Source organism: Phyllobates terribilis, unplaced genomic scaffold (genome assembly GCF_046119375.1).
Source record: "Phyllobates terribilis strain yellow unplaced genomic scaffold, ASM4611937v1 Scaffold_4__5_contigs__length_816908805, whole genome shotgun sequence".
Classification (NCBI taxonomy): domain Eukaryota; kingdom Metazoa; phylum Chordata; class Amphibia; order Anura; family Dendrobatidae; genus Phyllobates; species Phyllobates terribilis.
This window is the reverse complement of record NW_027362764.1, coordinates 118,826,215-118,844,886: the sequence shown is the minus strand read 5'-3', so window position 1 is coordinate 118,844,886 and position 18,672 is coordinate 118,826,215. Positions and strand designations below refer to the sequence as shown.

Here is an 18,672-nt window from a genome sequence, read left to right as displayed (position 1 = left end):
CTGTCAGTATAAATAAAAAATCTATAAAAATATGTAAAAAAAAAAATAAATAAATGTTTCTTCCTGCTGTCGACAGTTAAAGATTATTACAAAAGGCACAGAGTTCCTGACATTTATGTTAAAAAAGAAAAGTCTGTTTTGGGTTACTTTGCTTAAAATAAAATATAAATAATACAAATTTTACATTTTGTCGAAAGTACTATATTAAAATAGTGCTAACCTAATTGCACAGTATAAACCTAAAATAATTATATATTGGAATTACTGATTTAGCCATTGCATAATGCTTAATCACTGCTGCCTAGTGATGAGTGAATCTGGTAGAATTCAATCTGAAGGATCTTCTGGAATTGGTCCAGGAAAGTCGATTCATATTGGAATTATTTACTGTTAATGGAATGTACCCTGTTATCCTATGTGATCTCTGCAGACCCCTCAGCATAATAATTATAGGTTAAAAAATATACAAAACGATACTTCACCCCAGCTCTTACCTGTCAAGCCACGCTGCTCCTTTCCACTTTGGTCCATGCTCTGCTCTAGTCTTCAGATGTCTTCTTCTAATGTGTCCCAGCATCTTTGTCTCCTTAGTAGACCCCCTTACTAGGAAGATTATTAGCTTCAAAATTTCATGACACATTGTCACACCAATATCATGACATTTCTCGAGTCCTAGCCACTGACTAGGCCTCACAAGACATTAGCATGTTGAGCAATCTCATTACAAGTCAGAGCAGGTTGGCCTATTTAAGGAATGATTAAGTATTATGTTGGAACTATTAAAGGGAATCAATCATCGGGTTTTTGCCCCCCATCTGAGAGAAGCATAATGTGAGAGCAGAGACACTGATTCCAGCGATGTGTCACTTACTGAGCTTCTTGCTGCCATTTTGAAAATCAGTGGTGATATGCAGACCTCATGAATATTCTTGCCTACCTGGCAGCAGGTTTACTAATAATAATCTACTACTGATAAAACAGGGAATTTATCATAACTACACTAAGCAGCCCAGTAAGTAACACATTGCTGGTATCAGGATCTCTGTCTCTACATTATGCTGCTCTCAGAATAAGTGTCAAAAACCTGGTGACAGATTCCCTTTAAGGAGCGGTGTGGAGCAGGAAGGGGCTGTGTGGCTAAAAATGAAAGCCAGGGCGAGGAGAATATCATTTTTTAATTTTTCTAACCCCTTCTATGCCTTTTAGAATTCAGAAAAATGGCAGCCTGCCTATCACCATTTTGCTCAATTCACGTGAAGCAGATTTCCCAAAATTCTGATTCACTCGAATTCACAAAAGTTAACAAAATTGCAAATTAATTCCATTTGTTTAGATTTGATTCACTCATCTCTACTGCTGCATTATTTCCTTAGAATATGTCAAAAAACAAATATCTTCCAGCTGCTAAACAAGAAATAACAAAGCCTCCCCTCGTCCCTCTTTACTATGACATAGTCGCTGACACACAGCATGCATTTTGCTTACAAGACTTTCATACATTTACATTGATGTGTAGAACACAAGTCCCTGAGTGGCTTGTGCAAGAGACACATCTGTCGGGAAAAGATGTGAGCAGCAGTTATTTGTAGCGGTGTGAAGAGCTGGGAGGTTCAGTGTCATAAACTCACAGTACAGTGAGATGAATCATTCCTGCGACTTCACAATCATTCTATTTCTGCTGCATCACAAAAAGCTTCATCTGAAAAGACTTTCAAAAAGTACCCAATAAGTGTCTGTGTGTAAGAAAATGCTTAATCAGCTACTGTACATTTCTTCACAGTAGAATATATATATGTATCTATAATATAACGGGGGATGCGTCCCTCTGTCTGAAGCCTTTGATAGACTGTGCAAGCGTGACGCGCAGTCTGGCTCCAGACCGAAGAACGCATGGAGCCATTATAGGTAAGAGGAGTGTATGGCACTGGAGATCGCGGTATGCGTAGACACTGAACGCATACCGCGATCTCCGGCGCCATACTTACATACTTACCTAACTGGGAGGAGCGTTGCCGCGGCGCCTCTCTTCGCCGGAGACCGGGGCAGGAGTGAGGCGTCGGATCGGCGCATGCGCATAGCGCTATCCGGCGCCATTTTACTGAAGACACATTTGCAGTGTCTTCAGCAAAATGGCGCCGCTCTCCTCCCCCGGGCTCCGGCAGAACAGGACGCAGCAGCGCTGGAGCACAGAGAAGAAAGGTGAGTATAAGTGTTTATTTTTTTTGGATGTGTGTACAGCGTGAAAGGGATGCGGGGGTTACACATACCAGGATTGGGGTGAGGGGACCACACATTCCAGGATTGGGGGGTGAGGGGTACCACACATACGGGATTGGGGGGTGAGGGGTACCACACATACCAGGATTGGGGAGATGAGGGGTACCACACATACCAGGACTGGGGTGATGAGGGGTACCACACATACCAGGATTGGGGGGATGAGGGGTACCACACATACCAGGATTTGGGAGATGAGGGGTACCACACATACCAGGATTGGGGGGATGAGGGGTACCACACATACCAGGATTTGGGGGATGAGGGGTACCACACATACCAGGATTGGGGGGATGAGGGGTACCACACATACCAGGATTTGGGGGATGAGGGGTACCACGCATACCAGGATTGGGGGGATGAGGGGTACCACGCATACCAGGATTGGGGATGAGGGGTGCCACGCATACCGAGATTGGGGATGAGGGGTGCCACGCATACTGGGATTGGGGATGAGGGGTGCCACGCATACCGGGTTTGGGGATGAGGGGTGCCATGCATACCAGGATTGGGGATGAGGGGTGCCATGCATACCGGGATTCGGATGAGGGGGGCCATGCATACCGGGATTCGGATGAGGGGGGCCATGCATACCGGGATTCAGATGAGGGGGGCCATGCATACCAGGATGAGGGATACCATACATACCAGGATAGGGATGAGGGGTGGGGTACCATGCATACCAGGATAGGGATGAGGGATGGGGTACCATGCATACCAGGATTGGGGTTCAGAGGTGCCATGCAGACCAGGATTGGGGCGTGAGGGGTGCCATGCATACCAGGATTGAGGTTGAGGGGTGCCATGCATACCAGGATTCGGGTTGAGGGGTGCCATGCATACCAGGATTGGGGTTGAGGGGTGCCATGCATACCGGGATTGGGGATGAGGGGTGCCATGCATACCGGGATTGGGGATGAGGGGTGCCATGCATACCGGGATTGGGGATGAGGGGTGTCATGCATACCGGGATTGGGGATGAAGTGTGCCATGCATACCGGGATTGGGGATGAGGGGTTCCATGCATACCAGAATTGGGATGAGAGGTGCCATGCATACCAGGATTGGGGGTGAGGGGTGCCATGCATACCAGGATAGGGATGAGGGGTGCCATGCATACCAGGATTAGGGGTGAGGGGTGCCATACATACCAGGATTGGGGGTGAGGGGTGCCATGCATACCAGGATAGGATGGTGGGGACAGGATGGGGGCTGCACAAATACCAGGAGGGGGGCAGCATATACCAGCATGGGAGACCATATACGAATAAAAATGCTCGCCACCCAGGCATAGAACGGGTTTAATAGCTAGTTTATATATATTGTGGTAGATCAGCTCACTCGGCTGCACTTAGAGGTAGACATAGGAACGCTGTCTCTTTAAATCTTTCATTGGTTTATTAAAGATACTGCATAAACTAGTGCAGGGTTAGCAAAATAAACATGTCCTTTCTGGCCTAATGAAAAAATATACCGTGAGGCTCAGTCTGTGTTGCTGCAGGTATCCACCCGCTCAGGAATCAACATATAAAGGTTCAGCATTCCTTAACATAATCACAGCTCTGGAGCTCCCAACTCCAGACACACACAACAATGAGTCAGCCAGAAGGCTGTGTATTTTTCCTCTGGACTCCACCACAGGTTGGAGTTATGTTAAACAGCCTCCCACTGACTTTACAGCTGTTCAATTAACCTAGCCCTAAACATGGCCAATTAACCCCTCTCAGCACTTAGTGTGCTCGAGCATTTTTCTAGGTTCATATCACTGAAGCTAACAACCTTAGTGATACATATCTCCCCTACAGTACTTTGCCAGTGACTTTGTCACAATATATTATATATAAATATATATATATACACTAACAAGCAAAAGGGTAACAATGTTTTGAACTTTTGACTTTCAGGCTCCATATTTCCCCATCCACTACTGCTTCAAACGTGAGACTACCATCATTTCATAGACAATCATCTTGGCTATCTCACACATAAATTTGACTTGTAACTATTTAGCATATGATTAGCTATACGGATTCTTGTCATGTCACTGCATTGTTACTGTTTTGCTCCTGGTGGTGGAAAAATCTTTTTCTTCCTGTATACTACAAAATATAATCTGTTCTCACATTCCATAATAGCTCTGTGTGTTATTAGATTGATTCCCAAGTGAAAGGTCACTGGTCCAAATCGAGGAGCAGCCATGTAGACTATTTCCCAAGAAAAGAGAACCAACATCATCCAGTTCATCGATAGTGGTTTCTCAGCCAAGAAAATTGCCAAACTGCATCATGTGAGTGCCATGACAGTTGGAAGAATGCGAAATGAAGTCCATCCGTCCATCCATTCAAAAGCTAAGAGGTGGACATCCAGGCAAAGTATCGGAGTCAACAAGTCGGCTCATCACAAGGTTTATCAGTTCTGGCGTGAAAAACACGGCAGTGAAGGTGGCTCGTATGCGTCATAATAGTGATATCACAGACGTCCATGCAAGCACCGTGTGACGCACGTTACACGAATGTGGAATGGTGGCTCGAAAAAAGGTGAAGAAGCCTCGACTTCAATATCATCTTAAGCATTGGCTCGAGTTTGCAAAAAGTATGAAAAGCGGACAGTAGAAGATTGGAAACAGGTGATTTGGAGCAATGAGATGAAAGTCAGGAGACCAGGCTCTGATGGGTGCAAATGAGTCTGGAGGAAACATAGGAAAAAGGGGCTTACGGATTGAGAAATTGAAGGAATTGCTTGAATCTGATCGAGGACATGCCCAGAAGGATTCTGGTGGCAGTGTTAAAAGCCAAAGGTGGATTTACAAAATACTAACAAAATAACAAAAATTAAACTAGATTTTTAGGAGCAAAACAGTAACAATGCAGTGACCTGACAAGAATCTGCATAACTAATCATATGCAAAATAGTTGCAAGTCAAATTTATGTATGAGATAGCAAAGATGATTGTCTATAAATTGATGGTAGTCTCACGTTCGAAGCAATAGTGGATGGTGAGTTATGGAGCCTGAAAGTCAAAAGTGCAAAACATTGTTACCCTTTTGCTTGTCAGTGTATATATATGTAGGAGGAGGCTAGAAATATCTTACTACATAAAGAGCTTAATGTTGAGGTGAGTTCGATTTACCGTATATACTCGAGTATAAGCCTACTCTTTCAGCACATTTTTGTGCTGAAAGAGCCCCCCTCGGCTTATACTCAGATATATTCTCGAGTATATACGTTCCGGTGGTGGATAGTGGTGGGGGGTGGCGTGGCAGAGCAGGGCACACGCAGTAGTCAGCTGCTTCAGCTACCACATGTGCCAGCTGCTAAAGGTAAATGAATATTCACTCTTCTCCACGCCCATGGGATTGGAGAGGAGTGAATATTCATTTCTTTAATAGTGGGCATACACTGTCAGCAGCGCCGCAGCTCCTGCAACGGCTCAGCGATCCTCCGTGCCCACTATTAGAGAGTATGAATATTCACTCTTCTCCACTCCCATGGGCGTGGAGAAGAATGAATATTCATTCTCTTTAGTAGCAGGCATGGAGGATCGCTGAGCCACAGCTGGAGCTGCGGTGCCCGCTATTAGAGAACATGGATATTCACTCCTCTCTATGCCCATAATCCCGGTGTGGAGAGGAGTGAATATCCCCACAGCTCACCTTGGCATCTGAGGGCGCATTGCAGTGATGTCATGTGCTGCTCAGATGCTGACATGAGCTGGTTGAGGTGGTTGAACATGTGCACCTTCCTCCATCTATTCATTCTAATTGGAAGTATCGAAGACCAGCTGAGTGCAGTGCTCAACTATCTCCGGTGGTCCCATAGAGAACAAATGGAGGAGGAGCATATGATTCTCATGATTCTCCATTCCCATGGGGCTCTTCCGAGCCCCGTTTTCTCAATCAGTGGGGGACCCAGTGTTCAGACCCCCAGCGATCTGAAAGTTATCCCATTTCAAATCGATAGGGGATAAATTCTGTACAACCCCTTTAACTTAGTTCCCCACTTCCTGGTGCTAACAGTTCAGCTTGTCTGGTTGAAGGGAGTTCTGTAAAGATTCTTGACACTTAATTGCAATAGTAGTGGGACCAACAAAGGTTCAGCTGCTTTTCTCCAAGGTACCCATTGCAGCTACATGTGTTGCATCTGTACAGGCTTTTGACTTTTTTATAAACCTAAGAGTATATTCACATGGAGTTATTTTTACTTAGCTTTTGGAGCAAGTTCTGCTCTAAAATCCACATGAAAAACAGCTTCAAATACTTTGAATAAAACTTGCTATTCGTTTCAATGGGAAAATAAGAAGTGACATGTCACTTAATTTTGTTTCTGCAATATGGATTTCAAATCTGTAAGTGGAAAAATCCCTCATGTAAACATAAGAGTTTGCCGAATATACATACATCTCATCCATATATATGGGATATTTTGATGGTAAGATATATGTAAGAAATGGTGCTAACACAGGATTTATGGAGTGTGGACACTACGAGCACTGAGCCTTCTAGCAGATGTTTCATACATATATTCATTTCATACCATATATAATAAAGCCATGTTTCTACCCATTTGGCCCATCCGTCTGAAGTCTAGTTGACGAGGTACACACTGTACACTCAGATTTAATGCATTTGAAATGATAAAAGCATAAACTTTCTGATTGTTCGGTATTTCATGTTCTAGGCTGGCTTTGAGAATCCAGTTGTCACCTTACATGTTGTTAACTTGAATGGCCCTCTTCACCATGTGGAAATGACACCCCCCGATGATCAAAGAATGAGGTACAGTACACTGGACAATTGCTCACTTCATAGAGAATATGTGTCCTTTTCATTCATATTCTGACTTACATCAAAGAACCGGAAAGCAAGAAAGTAGAACATGTTCTTCAAGGATATTAATAATATTGTGTAACATAAACCTCATTGATACAACAGACTGCCCTGATTTTATGGTTCCAGTAGAGCAAGAAGAGTCTTGATCCTCTATTTACACAGGAACACATATATATATAATTTGTCATATTCTTCCTGCACATTGCAGATTAAACCCATATAACCCTTACATTGCCAGCAGGATAACTCTATATTTGCTTTCCAAGAGCAATTATCTAACTCAGTGATCCAGCATCCATTCTGCAAACTGTGACAAGGTCTGAATTCTACTGGATGAAATTGACTACCACCATGTCGCCATACATTGATTAGGTACATGTACTGTATCTAATTATCCTATCTGTAGCAACATAGAAAAGGCACTTATTGTGCAAGGTAACCACATAAAATAAATATAGAAGTATTACTTTAAACGGATCAGACACTGACTGAGCTATTGTAGGCGTATATGTTTTACTCTGAAACACTCAGGGACAATTTATCAAAGCTTTTACTCCAGAATTTTGGGATAAAACGTTTTGAAAAGTCACAACATTTTTGTGCAACTTCTCGCTGTGCAAAAATGTAGCGACTTTTAGCATTTTCATGCTAGTTTGAATCAGTTCTGACAAAATGGGCGTAGCCGGGAAGGAGCTGGAGCGGGACAATGTCATGGCCATGTCCGTTTTGGCAAATTCATCAAGAGCGCTGGCATTTTGCAGTCCCTGATTGTAGTAGCATTTCTGGTGCTGTGCACGGAGGCGCACACCATTCAGAACAGGCACAAAATTCATTACGTGGTGTGTGTCTCTTAATGAATTTGGTGCCTTCTACTCCAGAGAGACTGGAGTATGGAGCGCGGCTGTGCCCTCAAGTCGGCCATGCCCACTGGACGACTATGTCCCGAATTGGGGCTTGACCTCACTCAATAAAAGTGTAGGAGAGTGGCCGCACCTACTTGACGGGCTCTGGCCGGGAGTATGTATAACTTATACTACCCACTGGTCCTGGCTCAGAAACGTGCGTTGGGGGATTCATAAGTCTGCAGTCAGACAGAGTGACTGCAGACTTATTGATTTGGACCAGAGAACCCCTTTAATCCTTGTTTGGCAATTGCAAACATTTTCTTTTGGCACAAATGCCTCCAATATGAGATCCAGACTCCAAGGCATGTAGCAGACACAGAAGCAGTCAGTTCCAAATGCACTGACGTAAGACTGGAGCTGTAATACACAAAATAATTAGAGCACTAATTTCTCTAGTTGAAATTGGAACAAACATATAAGCTGACCTATTATGTATTTCTAAGTGTATTGCGTATTCAGGGACATCAGAACTAAACCAGCCTTTTGTCCACTGAGTTTCATGTCTGTCTGAAGGCACAACCTGAATCACTCTTACCAGATCAATTCCTTTGCATTGTCATTTTATTATTTACGAGCATTACATAAAGAAATATCCCCATGTAAAATATAGAACAGCCATCCATCATACCCAAGCTGAGATCAAAATGACATTTATGATGACCACATTTAAGTTTAGCCGACTGCTTGAATGAGCACCGAAAATCGAAATCACCTTCAGTTTTGGCCTTGGACTGAAATGAAAGCACAAAAATAAATAGAATAAAAAAATATTAAATCACAAAAATTGAAAACCTCAATATAAAAACACTCCATATATAATATACTGTAGGGGGCACTCCTGATCAAATGCAAAATAAAAGTGTATTATGATCTACAAAGGACATTGCCGAACGTCACATCTTTGTGGATTACAATATACTTTTGCATCTGATAATCAGTGCTGACTGCTCTTTATATTGATGGACTTGCTATTGGATGGGACACCTATCTGTCAGAGGGTGGTGCAGCCCCATCATATAAGCCAAGCATGCTGCTCCACCCCATGATTATTAAGAAAAAGGAATTAAAACAATCAGTAAAAAAGATGCAAATTATATGAAGAGTAATAATAAAGTAGTATACAGTGTATACATATAATGGCACATCAGAAAAAGCAATACTTTCAATAAAGTGAGTGCAGTGTTCAGAGTCTTCATTGTGTATAAGGGCATAGTCGCTTTTCCAAATGGACCACTGTATCTGCTGTGTCTGTCATGAAGTTCTTCCTATTGAGTCACATACAAGTGAATAGTAAAATCTTCAGTACCAGGCACAGCTACCCATAGGAACGGACCACTGTATCTGTGTAACAATAACAGCTAGAAGGAGCAACTCAGTCTCTTCATTGGGATTTTTCATGTTTTATTCAGGCACAGTTTCTTTTCCATACAGGAGACTGTGCCTGGTACTGCAGATCTTCCCATTCAGTTTCATACAAATGAATAGTACAAACTGCAGTACCAGGCACAGCTACCTGTTACACGCACACCGCTAGGTTCAGATAGGGGGGAGACAGGTTACATGAATTCTTTGGAATCCTGGGGAAACCATTACTCAAGGCGACCATAGACCATATGCTGCAGCTTCTCTCAGGCACACAGGGGTATTGACCCCCAGGCACAGACACGTAGGTTGTTTCACTTTCTGACAAGAGACCACATAAACAGTAGAACAGTAGCATTTAATTAAAAGCCACACAGCCAGTGCAAGTTAAGTCTGATGAGCAACAGGCTCCAGTGACAAACAGTACAGTTTCCTTAGCAGCACAGCAGTTCACAGTCTTCCCAGTAGTACAGGACAGCACAGTTCTAATGCAAAGGCACATTAATGAACACAGCATTCTTTACAGCACAGTGAGATGGAGGAGGGGGAAGAGTTTGCTGAGGGAGATAATCCCTGTGACAGCATTTCTTACAGTCTTTATCTTTCTGCTTAGCAATACTCTGCACTGCTAGTTCAGGAACTCTACCTGACCTGTGCTTAGCTTCACTCCTGACTTGAATCCTTTTCACTTGCAGGGATGCTTCTGTGAGATACAGATCACACACACCACCTTTCTCTTTGGCTCCAGCCAGACAGTAAACAAGTTCCCCACAATCTCCCTGGGGCTCTGCTAAAACACTCCCCTTCTCCTGTGACTGTGTTAACCCCTCTCGTTGCTGCATGCTTCTGGAGCACAACACTTCCTGTCTCCTGTGCTTGTGTTACTTCTAATAGTTGCTGATTGCTTTTAAAACAACAGCAATACTTCTGCATGTCACACTCTGCAACAACACTACTTCTGCATGTCACATACCCATAGGAATGAACCTCTGTTTTTGTGTAAACAGTAATGGCTACTCATAGTCTAAAAGTGCCCCTCTATCTCTTCTCTGGGATTCTTCATTGTTTATACAGGCACAGCCGATTTTCTATACAGGAGACTGTGCCTGGTACTGCAGCTCTGCCCTTTCAGCCCCATACAGGTGAATAGTACCAGGCACATCTGCCCATAGGAACAATCACTGTTTCTTGTAAATAATAAAGGGTATTCAATGCTCGAAGGAGCTCGTTAGTCTCTTCATAATGTTAGATTTACAATGCAAAATTAAATAAGCAATTGTAGCCATTTTCTCTATATTTTCTCCAACACCTGTATACCAAAATTGGCTTTTTTGGTAGCCATATGAGCACAAGACTTGTATTTGCTGCATTAAAAAGGCAGATGTGCCGTAAGTGCCTGATGCACCCCATGGAATATATTGGCATCCTTAGTAGTTGTCCCCAATTTTCCCAGATAATCATCCATATGGATGTAAATGCCTTGTTAGCAATATTTCCATCTAAGATGGGTAAAATTGCACATTGCTTGCAAAAAAACAGCAACATTGCAATTTACTCGATATTAAAATTCCTCTCCATTCTCAAGAACTGAGTTTTTTCTTTATTTTATGGTTTACTATCTTGTCACTGCTGCAGTCTAGCCACAATGGCTGAACACGTGCTTTGATGAGCTTGTCAGCACTGCTCTGAAGCTGGATGGGGTCGCTGGAGCACACAATTAGCTCCTTCGATGCTGCAGAGGCAAAGCTGCCTCATAGAGCAGCATTGAGAGCACAAAGTTTGGGCCAGCAGCACAACAATGCTGCTGGACTGATCTGTCAATCAAGCAAGAAGGCAACCCCCCATCCACACTCCCACCCACTCAGTAAGCAAGGAACTGGGGAAGCCATCTTAGGATAAGTCCTTTAAATAATTATTTTTTAGTTAAAGGGAATCTGTCAGCAGGTTTTTGCTATGTAATCTGAAGAAAGCAAGCTAAAATACAGATTTCAGGGAGTCTCTCTTCTCATGCTCTGAGGTTTTGTTTTCTTGCAATGATTGTTTTAGAATCAGGAGCTTATCATTGATGGGACACACCCCCTCCCGTGATAGGCAATTCACTATCTATGGACATTGTACATGGAGAGCCTAGTGTGGGTGGAGTTAGCTTTCTCAGCTCTGCTTCATTCTAAATCTAAATACTCTGATTGTATCAGAACGCCTGCACTAAGTAATCTAAGTGATACATCGTTGGATTCAGCTTCTCTTTGCCTACATCAGGCTGCTCTCAGATGAGGTAGCAAAAACCTGCTGACAGATTCCCTTTAATACTTTATTTTGGAGTTGAATATCATATATATAAAAAAATGAAGATTACCACATCCTGAAATGTAACACAGCTTCTTCTCTCTGCATATATTCAGACACAGAATATTTTCACACTTTCTATATACAGCAACATGTCCCACCTTATTTATTAGGATTTTGCATGACAAGAATCATTGCTACATATACCCGGAGCATCGGGTCTATAGCATAAAGTCACATAGCATTTTTATTACATTTTGCGTCATTTCATTTTTGTTTATTCTTATTACTTTCAATGGAGAGAAAGGCGCTTTCTATGCTAAAAGCTACAGTAAATTAGACAATATATCTGTGAGATTACACTGGAAGCCAAGTTGTGACCTATATTAGAATGTACCAGAGCTGTTTAATAACTTATTTATTTATTCTATTTTATGTATTTCTCCATCTTCCAGGGAACCAGGGAATGTTTTTTTTCTCCACTGAAAAAATTCTAATTTATGATAAGCAGTGCATTTCAATTACTAAATCAGTTCTTCGGGTCCACTTAATTCCTTCCATTCACGCTCATTACAGTAAAATACGGGTCAGCGGCGGTCTCATTCGATTGAAATGTACATATATTCATTAAGGCTGCGCCATTTTCCTCTCCGTTCTTTAAATGGAAAAGTGAAATTAATCAATTCAGACTGAAATCTTCAGAGGGCACCAAGTCTGACAGCTGAATTCTCCCGACAAGTAAAGCAGAGAAGCTCAGACTTTATTTTGCACTTGTAAAAGTGAAACTGTTCTCATGAAAATGCAGCATCAACGTGACGAGGCATTTATTTAATTCCTTATGTAGTTTAGCCAAAGCAGTTTCATTATATATTTGCATGAATTTATATGAGTGGAGCCTGCCGGTAACAAAATTGTCAAAAAAATGCTAATATCTATGGATGGCTCATGCAAACCAAACTTATTTGACACATCTTTCTTCTGGCTATAAAAGTCAAAACATTTGATAGCTTTTCTTCCATACTTTTTTTTGCAGGAAGTGTACATAGAGAAGTGAGATGATCATCTGAAGTCTAAGTGTGTCATATTTTCCCCTACCCCAAAAAAAACACTCAAACCAGTACTCGCTCTCTTGCTTGATTATGGTGTTGTTAGGGATCCTAAAATGATTTAAAGGGCTTTTCTACTATCAAGAAAGTGGAGCACCAAAACACCTCTGTAAAATACTTCAAATAACAAATGGAGTAGGTACTAACCGACCCGAGTCCATCACCGGCTCTCGGTCGCTACATTGGTGATGTCATGTCAACAGAATTGTAACGGACTGGGTGGTGAAATCATTGTACCGCGATCCGAGGAGAGACGAGGGAGGCGGGACCAGGTGCTACTGTAACACAGGTGCCAAAAACCACAAGGCAGAAGCAGTCAAGGATTGATATAACCACTTTATAGATATAACAATTATTTTAAAGGGGTTAGTAACAATGGAATCAACAATAGCTTGGAATAACAATAATAATTCTTTTCAGTAAGTAACAGTAAAGTTTGTTGCAAAAATGTGATGCACCCAGTCATGGGAGTCACCACCTGAGTACTCTTTCTATCTATATGGCCCACCGGTTCTTCCTGCTAGGCCACAAGTCTCTTCCAGATATAGTCAATCAGGTCCCGTTGAGCCTCCCACGCACCAACCGGTCCCCTCCCAAACTGAAGTCCTAATCCCAACTGTCCCCAGTACCGTAGGTGAAAGTTGGAAGTTATGGCCCTGCTCACTCGTGCTGTTCTCCGGCTACTGCTGGCACGTCTCTCCTGTCGCAGTCTTCTCTCAGCTATTCTCAGCTTGACCATCGATGGTTGTCTGTCAGGTTTGTGGAAAGGGGGTCCAGACCTTGGCTCTTGAAAGGCGATGTCGGATACCGGGAACTTAATCAGTGCGCAGAACACGGGGCACTTCTGTGAAGGGTCCGGACCTTACCCAGCAGCATCCGGCAATTACAGGTGCATCTCACTAAATTAAAATATCATCAAAAAGTTAATTTATTTCGGTTCTTCAATACAAAAAATGAAACTCATATATTATATAGAGTCATTACAAAAAGAGTGATCTATTTCAAGCGTTTATTTCTGCTAATGTTGATGATTATGGTTTACAGCCAATGAAAACACAAGAGTCATTATCTCAATAAATTGAAATAATTAACAAAAAAAACCACCTGAAACGGCTTCCTACGCATTCAAAAAGGTCCCTTAGTCTGTTTCAGTAGGCTCCACAATCATGGGGAAGACTGCTGACTTGACAGATATCCAGAAGGCAGTCATTGACACACTAAGTAAATGCAAAGTAAATTTTGCATTTCATTTGGAAATCAAGGTCCCAGAGTCTGGAGGAAGAGTGGAGAGGCCACAATCCAAGCTGCTTGAGTTCTAGTGTGTAGTTTCCACAAGCAGTGATGGTTTGGGGAGCCATGTCACCTGCTGGTGTAGGTCCACTGTGTTTTAGCAAGACCAAAGTCAGCACAGCCGTCTAACAGGACATTTTAGAGCACTTCATGCTTCCCTCTGCCGACAAGCTTTTTGGAGATGGAAATTTAATTCTTCATTAGGACTTGGCACCTGTCCACACTGCCAAAAGTACCAATGCCTGGTTTACAAACAACAGTATCACTGTGCTTGATTGGCCAGCAAACTCGCCTGACCTTAACCCCATAGAAAATCTATGGGGTATTGTCAAGAGGAAGATGAGAGACACCAAACCCAACAATGCAGACGAGCTGAAGGCTGCTATCAAAGCAACCTGGGCTTCCATAACACCTCAGCAGTGCCACAGACTGATCGCCTCCATGCCACGCTGCATTGATAAAGTAATTGATGCAAAAGGAGCCCCGACCAAGTATTTGAGTGAATTTACTGAACATACATTTCAGTAGGCCAACACTTTTGTGTTTTCATTGGCTGTAAGCCATAATCATCAACATAATCATCAACCGCAGATGGCAGTCTTTCCTCACTAATGGCACATCCTGCAAGAGTTCTTCTGATGTTTCACTGTTTTCTGCTACACTACACCAGGACTGACCTCTGTTGGATGGCAGCTGACCCCCAAGGGACAAGAGGCAGGAACGGCCAGGAATGCTAGATTGGCAAATAATGGCTGGCACGACTGGAATAGTGACTGGCCCGAGAGACACACAGGCAGACAAGTACTGGCGGGCACGACTGGTATCCTGGCAAGCAGGTGCAGGCAGGCACGGCTGATAGGCAGGCAGGCTGGTGGGTATGGCTGATAGACAGTCAGGCAGGTGGGCATGGCTCATATACAGGCAGGCTGGTGTAAACAGGCACAGCTGATATACAGACAGGCAGGTGGGCATGACTGATACACAGACAGGCAGGCGCTGGCGAGCTCGGCTGATATACAGACAAGCGGGCACGACTGATGTACAGACATGTGGACACAGCTGATATACAGGACAGGTCTACTGGGATACGAGCACTGGGACCTGAGAACTAGCAATTGTGCTTATAGACAGACTAACAGTGTTGCACAGGCACCTCCATGCAGGTGGATGAGGTTTAAATAGTAATTGTGTCCCAGCCATTGGCTGGGGACACTTTAGGAAGGCCGTCCTCAGCCCCTTTAAGAGGGGTGGAGCACAAGTGCCCTAAGCACAGTGCCCAGGGATCAGCGCGCAGTGTGTGTACCCCAGACATCAGCAGCAAGAGAGGAGGGAGGAAGTGCGGGACCCCGGCGGTGAGTGAGTCAGCATCTTTACGCTAATCACTTAGCTCCGTGGCTCGTGCCATCTTTCTGATATTGATGACCATTCCTAAAGCTAGGTCGCAATCAATATTTTATGCCTTTAAAAACCCCATAACTTAGTAAGTCAAACAATTTACAGATCTTTTTTGAGAACATATATCCAAAGAATCCTCATGTAAAGGACCAGTTTAGATCATAAAAGTTAAAGGCTAAAGTATTGTATGATCATTAGTGATGAGCGAGCATGCTCGCTACTGCTCGGTGCTCGCCCAAGCATCTCACTGCTCGAGATGCTCGGCGAGCACCGAGTATTTCTGTTTTGCTCAGGCGGGAACTCGGGTCCACTCCTTGCATGTTTGGCGCTCTTTAGAGAGCCAATGAGCATGCAGGGATTGCCTGCCATGCACTGTAATGCCGTAGCCATGTTGGTTGTGGGCATTACAGTGATTGGCTGGCCGCACAGCGTCATCAGGTTTATATCAGACCTGGCGCCGCCATGCTCATCACAGTCAGTCCGGATCAGGCAGAGTATGGAGAGGTGCTTTTGCGTAAGGGAGAGATTTGCTTGTGTATTAGGTAGTGTAGGGAGAAAAAACGTACATTACACATATCCATCTTAACAAACAGTCCTTCTGAGGACTAATCCATCTGCAGAGATATCAGGCAGGCAGTGAATACAGGCAGGCAGTGTATATAGCAGACTTCAGTGCACATAGCACAAGAGGCTCCATTCCAATTCTGCCTTCTGCTGCTGTTAGATATTTCTATACAAAGGCCCAGGAATACTTTTCTTTGGATCTTAATCCCCATTATTTGCTTAAAAAGCAATCCAGAAAACACCGTTTCTTCAGCACCATTTGCTTGTTGGCACTGCAGAATACAGCCAGGTCCTTTCCATATTACAGCGCTAGAAATCCAGCTATTTAAAACTGTATTTTCTCTGTCAAACGGATCACATATACGTTGTCAGAAAATGCTGTCATTTCTGGCCTCCATTAAAAATTTCCTTTAGTGTGTCAGTGAAGCAATTCACCGCAGTTTGCTGTTCAAACTACTTACCTACAGGCCAGGTATTTAAAACTCTGTTTTTTCCGTCACACGGATCACATATACGTTAACAGAAAATACTGCCATTTCTGGCCTCCATTAAAAATTTCCTTTAGTGTGTCAGTGAAGCAAATCACAGCAGTTTGCTGTTCAAACTATTCACCTACAGGCCAGGTATTTAAAACTCTGTTTTCTCCATCACACGGATCACATATATGTTGTCAGAAAATACTGCCATTTCTGGCCTCCATTAAAAAATTTTTTTAGTGCGTCAGTGAAGCAATTCATAGCAGTTTGCTGTTCAAACTACTTACCTACAGGCCAGGTATTTAAAACTCTGTTTTCTCCATCACACGGATCACATATAAGTTCGCTCCAAACTCCGTTATTTGTAGTGAGCGTGGAAGATACTGTCCTCCATTTAAAATGGTCAAGGCACGTGGCAAGGGACGGGGAACTGGACGTGATGGTAATGGTGCATGCAGAGGCCAAGGACAAGGCCGTGGGCAAGCCGAAATTGTGCCACAACAAACATCCACATCTTCTCGCCTGACCTTCCTGTCCCAATTTCTAGGGGAGCGCAGCACACCACTATTGAACCCAGAGCAGTGTCAAAAGGTTGTTGGTTGGATAGCGGATAATGCTTCCAGTCACTTAGCCACCACCACCCTGTCTTCCACACGGTCAAGTCTCAGTAGCCGTGAGTCTGGACCGCATATTCCTCACCCTGATCCTCCTTCCTCCCACCATGCCGAGTACCCACAGACAACTGATCCCACACTTGGACACTCTGAAGAGCTGTTCACTTTTCCACTTATAGATTCGGGCCTCTCGCCCGGTCCACTTGAAGCAGGGCAAGAGGAGATCGCGTGTAGCGATGCCCAAATATTTGAGCAGCCAGGGTCACAGGAAGGCGACGGTGGGAAAGTGTCACAAGAGGTGGACGATGATGAGACACAATTGCCAGAAAGTCAGGAGGAGGATCAGGGTGCGGAAGTGGAAGACGAGGTGGTGGATGATATAGTAACTGACCCAACCTAGCAGGAGGACATGCAGAGCGAGGACAGCAGCACACAGGGGGAGGGAGGCAGAGCACCCCAACAGGCTGGAAGAAGCAGTGTGGTGGTCGCAGACAGAAGGCAGGCAACTGTTCCCCGTAACACCAACATGAAGAAAGTTGCCAGTACAACTGTTAGGTCTTCCCGAGTCTGGTTGTTTTTAAAGACTCTGCCGATAACCCCAAAAAGGCCATTTGCACCACCTGCCAGGCCAGCATCAGCAGGGGTGACCAAACGACCAGCCTGACCACCACCAGCATGACCAGGCACATGGCAGCAAAGCACCAGACTTTGTGGGCCGAACCCCAGGGTCCAGGAACAGTGTCTGCAGGTGGCACCATTGTGCATGCAAGCCAATCCCCTGTCCATGGTGCATGCGAAGATGGCTCCTGCCCTGCGCCTGGCGTTGCACGCTCTCAAGTAGCAGCATCAGGAAGCATGTCCATTTCCTTATCCCAGCGCAGCGTGCAGTTGTCCATACCCCAGTCCTTGGAACGCAAGCGCAAATATGCAGCCAACGCCCCACAGGCCACACTACTAAATTCTCACATTTCATGACTGCTTGCACTCGAAATGTTGCCTTTTAGATTCGTGGAGCGGAAGCATTCCGCAACCTGATGGCAGCGGCCGTCCCTCGGTACTCGGTCCCTAGCCGCCACTATTTCTCCCTGTGTGCCGTCCCCGCATTACACAAACACGTGTCCCAAAATCCCAAAACATTAGCCGTGCCCTCAACAACGCAGTTACCAGGAAAGTCCACCTAACCACGGAAACGTGGACAAATGCTTGTGGGCATGGATGGTACATCTCGCTGACGGCACACTGGGTTAACATAGTGGAAGCTGGGACCCAGTCGGACCTTGGGACGGAACACGTCCTCCCGACGCCAAGGATTGCGGGCTCTAGGTCAATAAGGGTTGCCCCCACGGTCTACAGCTCCTACACCTCATCCTCCTCAGCCTCCTCCTCCTCTTCAGCCTCCATCTCCGAAATGACCACATCAGTTTCAAGCTGGAAGCACCGCAGCACTGCCTTGGCCAAGCGGCAACAGGCTGTGCTGAAGCTAATATGCTTAGGTGACAAACCGCACAATGCTGAAGAGTTGTGGACAGCTCTGAAAAATCAGGCAGATCTGTGGCTCACACCGCTGA

At 44.3% G+C, this 18,672-nt stretch overlaps 1 protein-coding gene across 4 annotated transcripts in view; it reads left to right on the top strand.

Moving 5' to 3' along the window:
• DPP6 (dipeptidyl peptidase like 6) overlaps positions 1–18,672 on the top strand; it is a 2,068,973-nt gene that overhangs the window by 1,865,098 nt on the left and 185,203 nt on the right. For all 4 annotated transcript variants that reach the window (XM_073677704.1, XM_073677702.1, XM_073677705.1 and 1 more), the window contains one exon: positions 6,955–7,052. In XM_073677704.1, the coding sequence (XP_073533805.1) occupies positions 6,955–7,052 (98 nt within the window). The remainder of the gene's footprint in view (positions 1–6,954; positions 7,053–18,672) is intronic.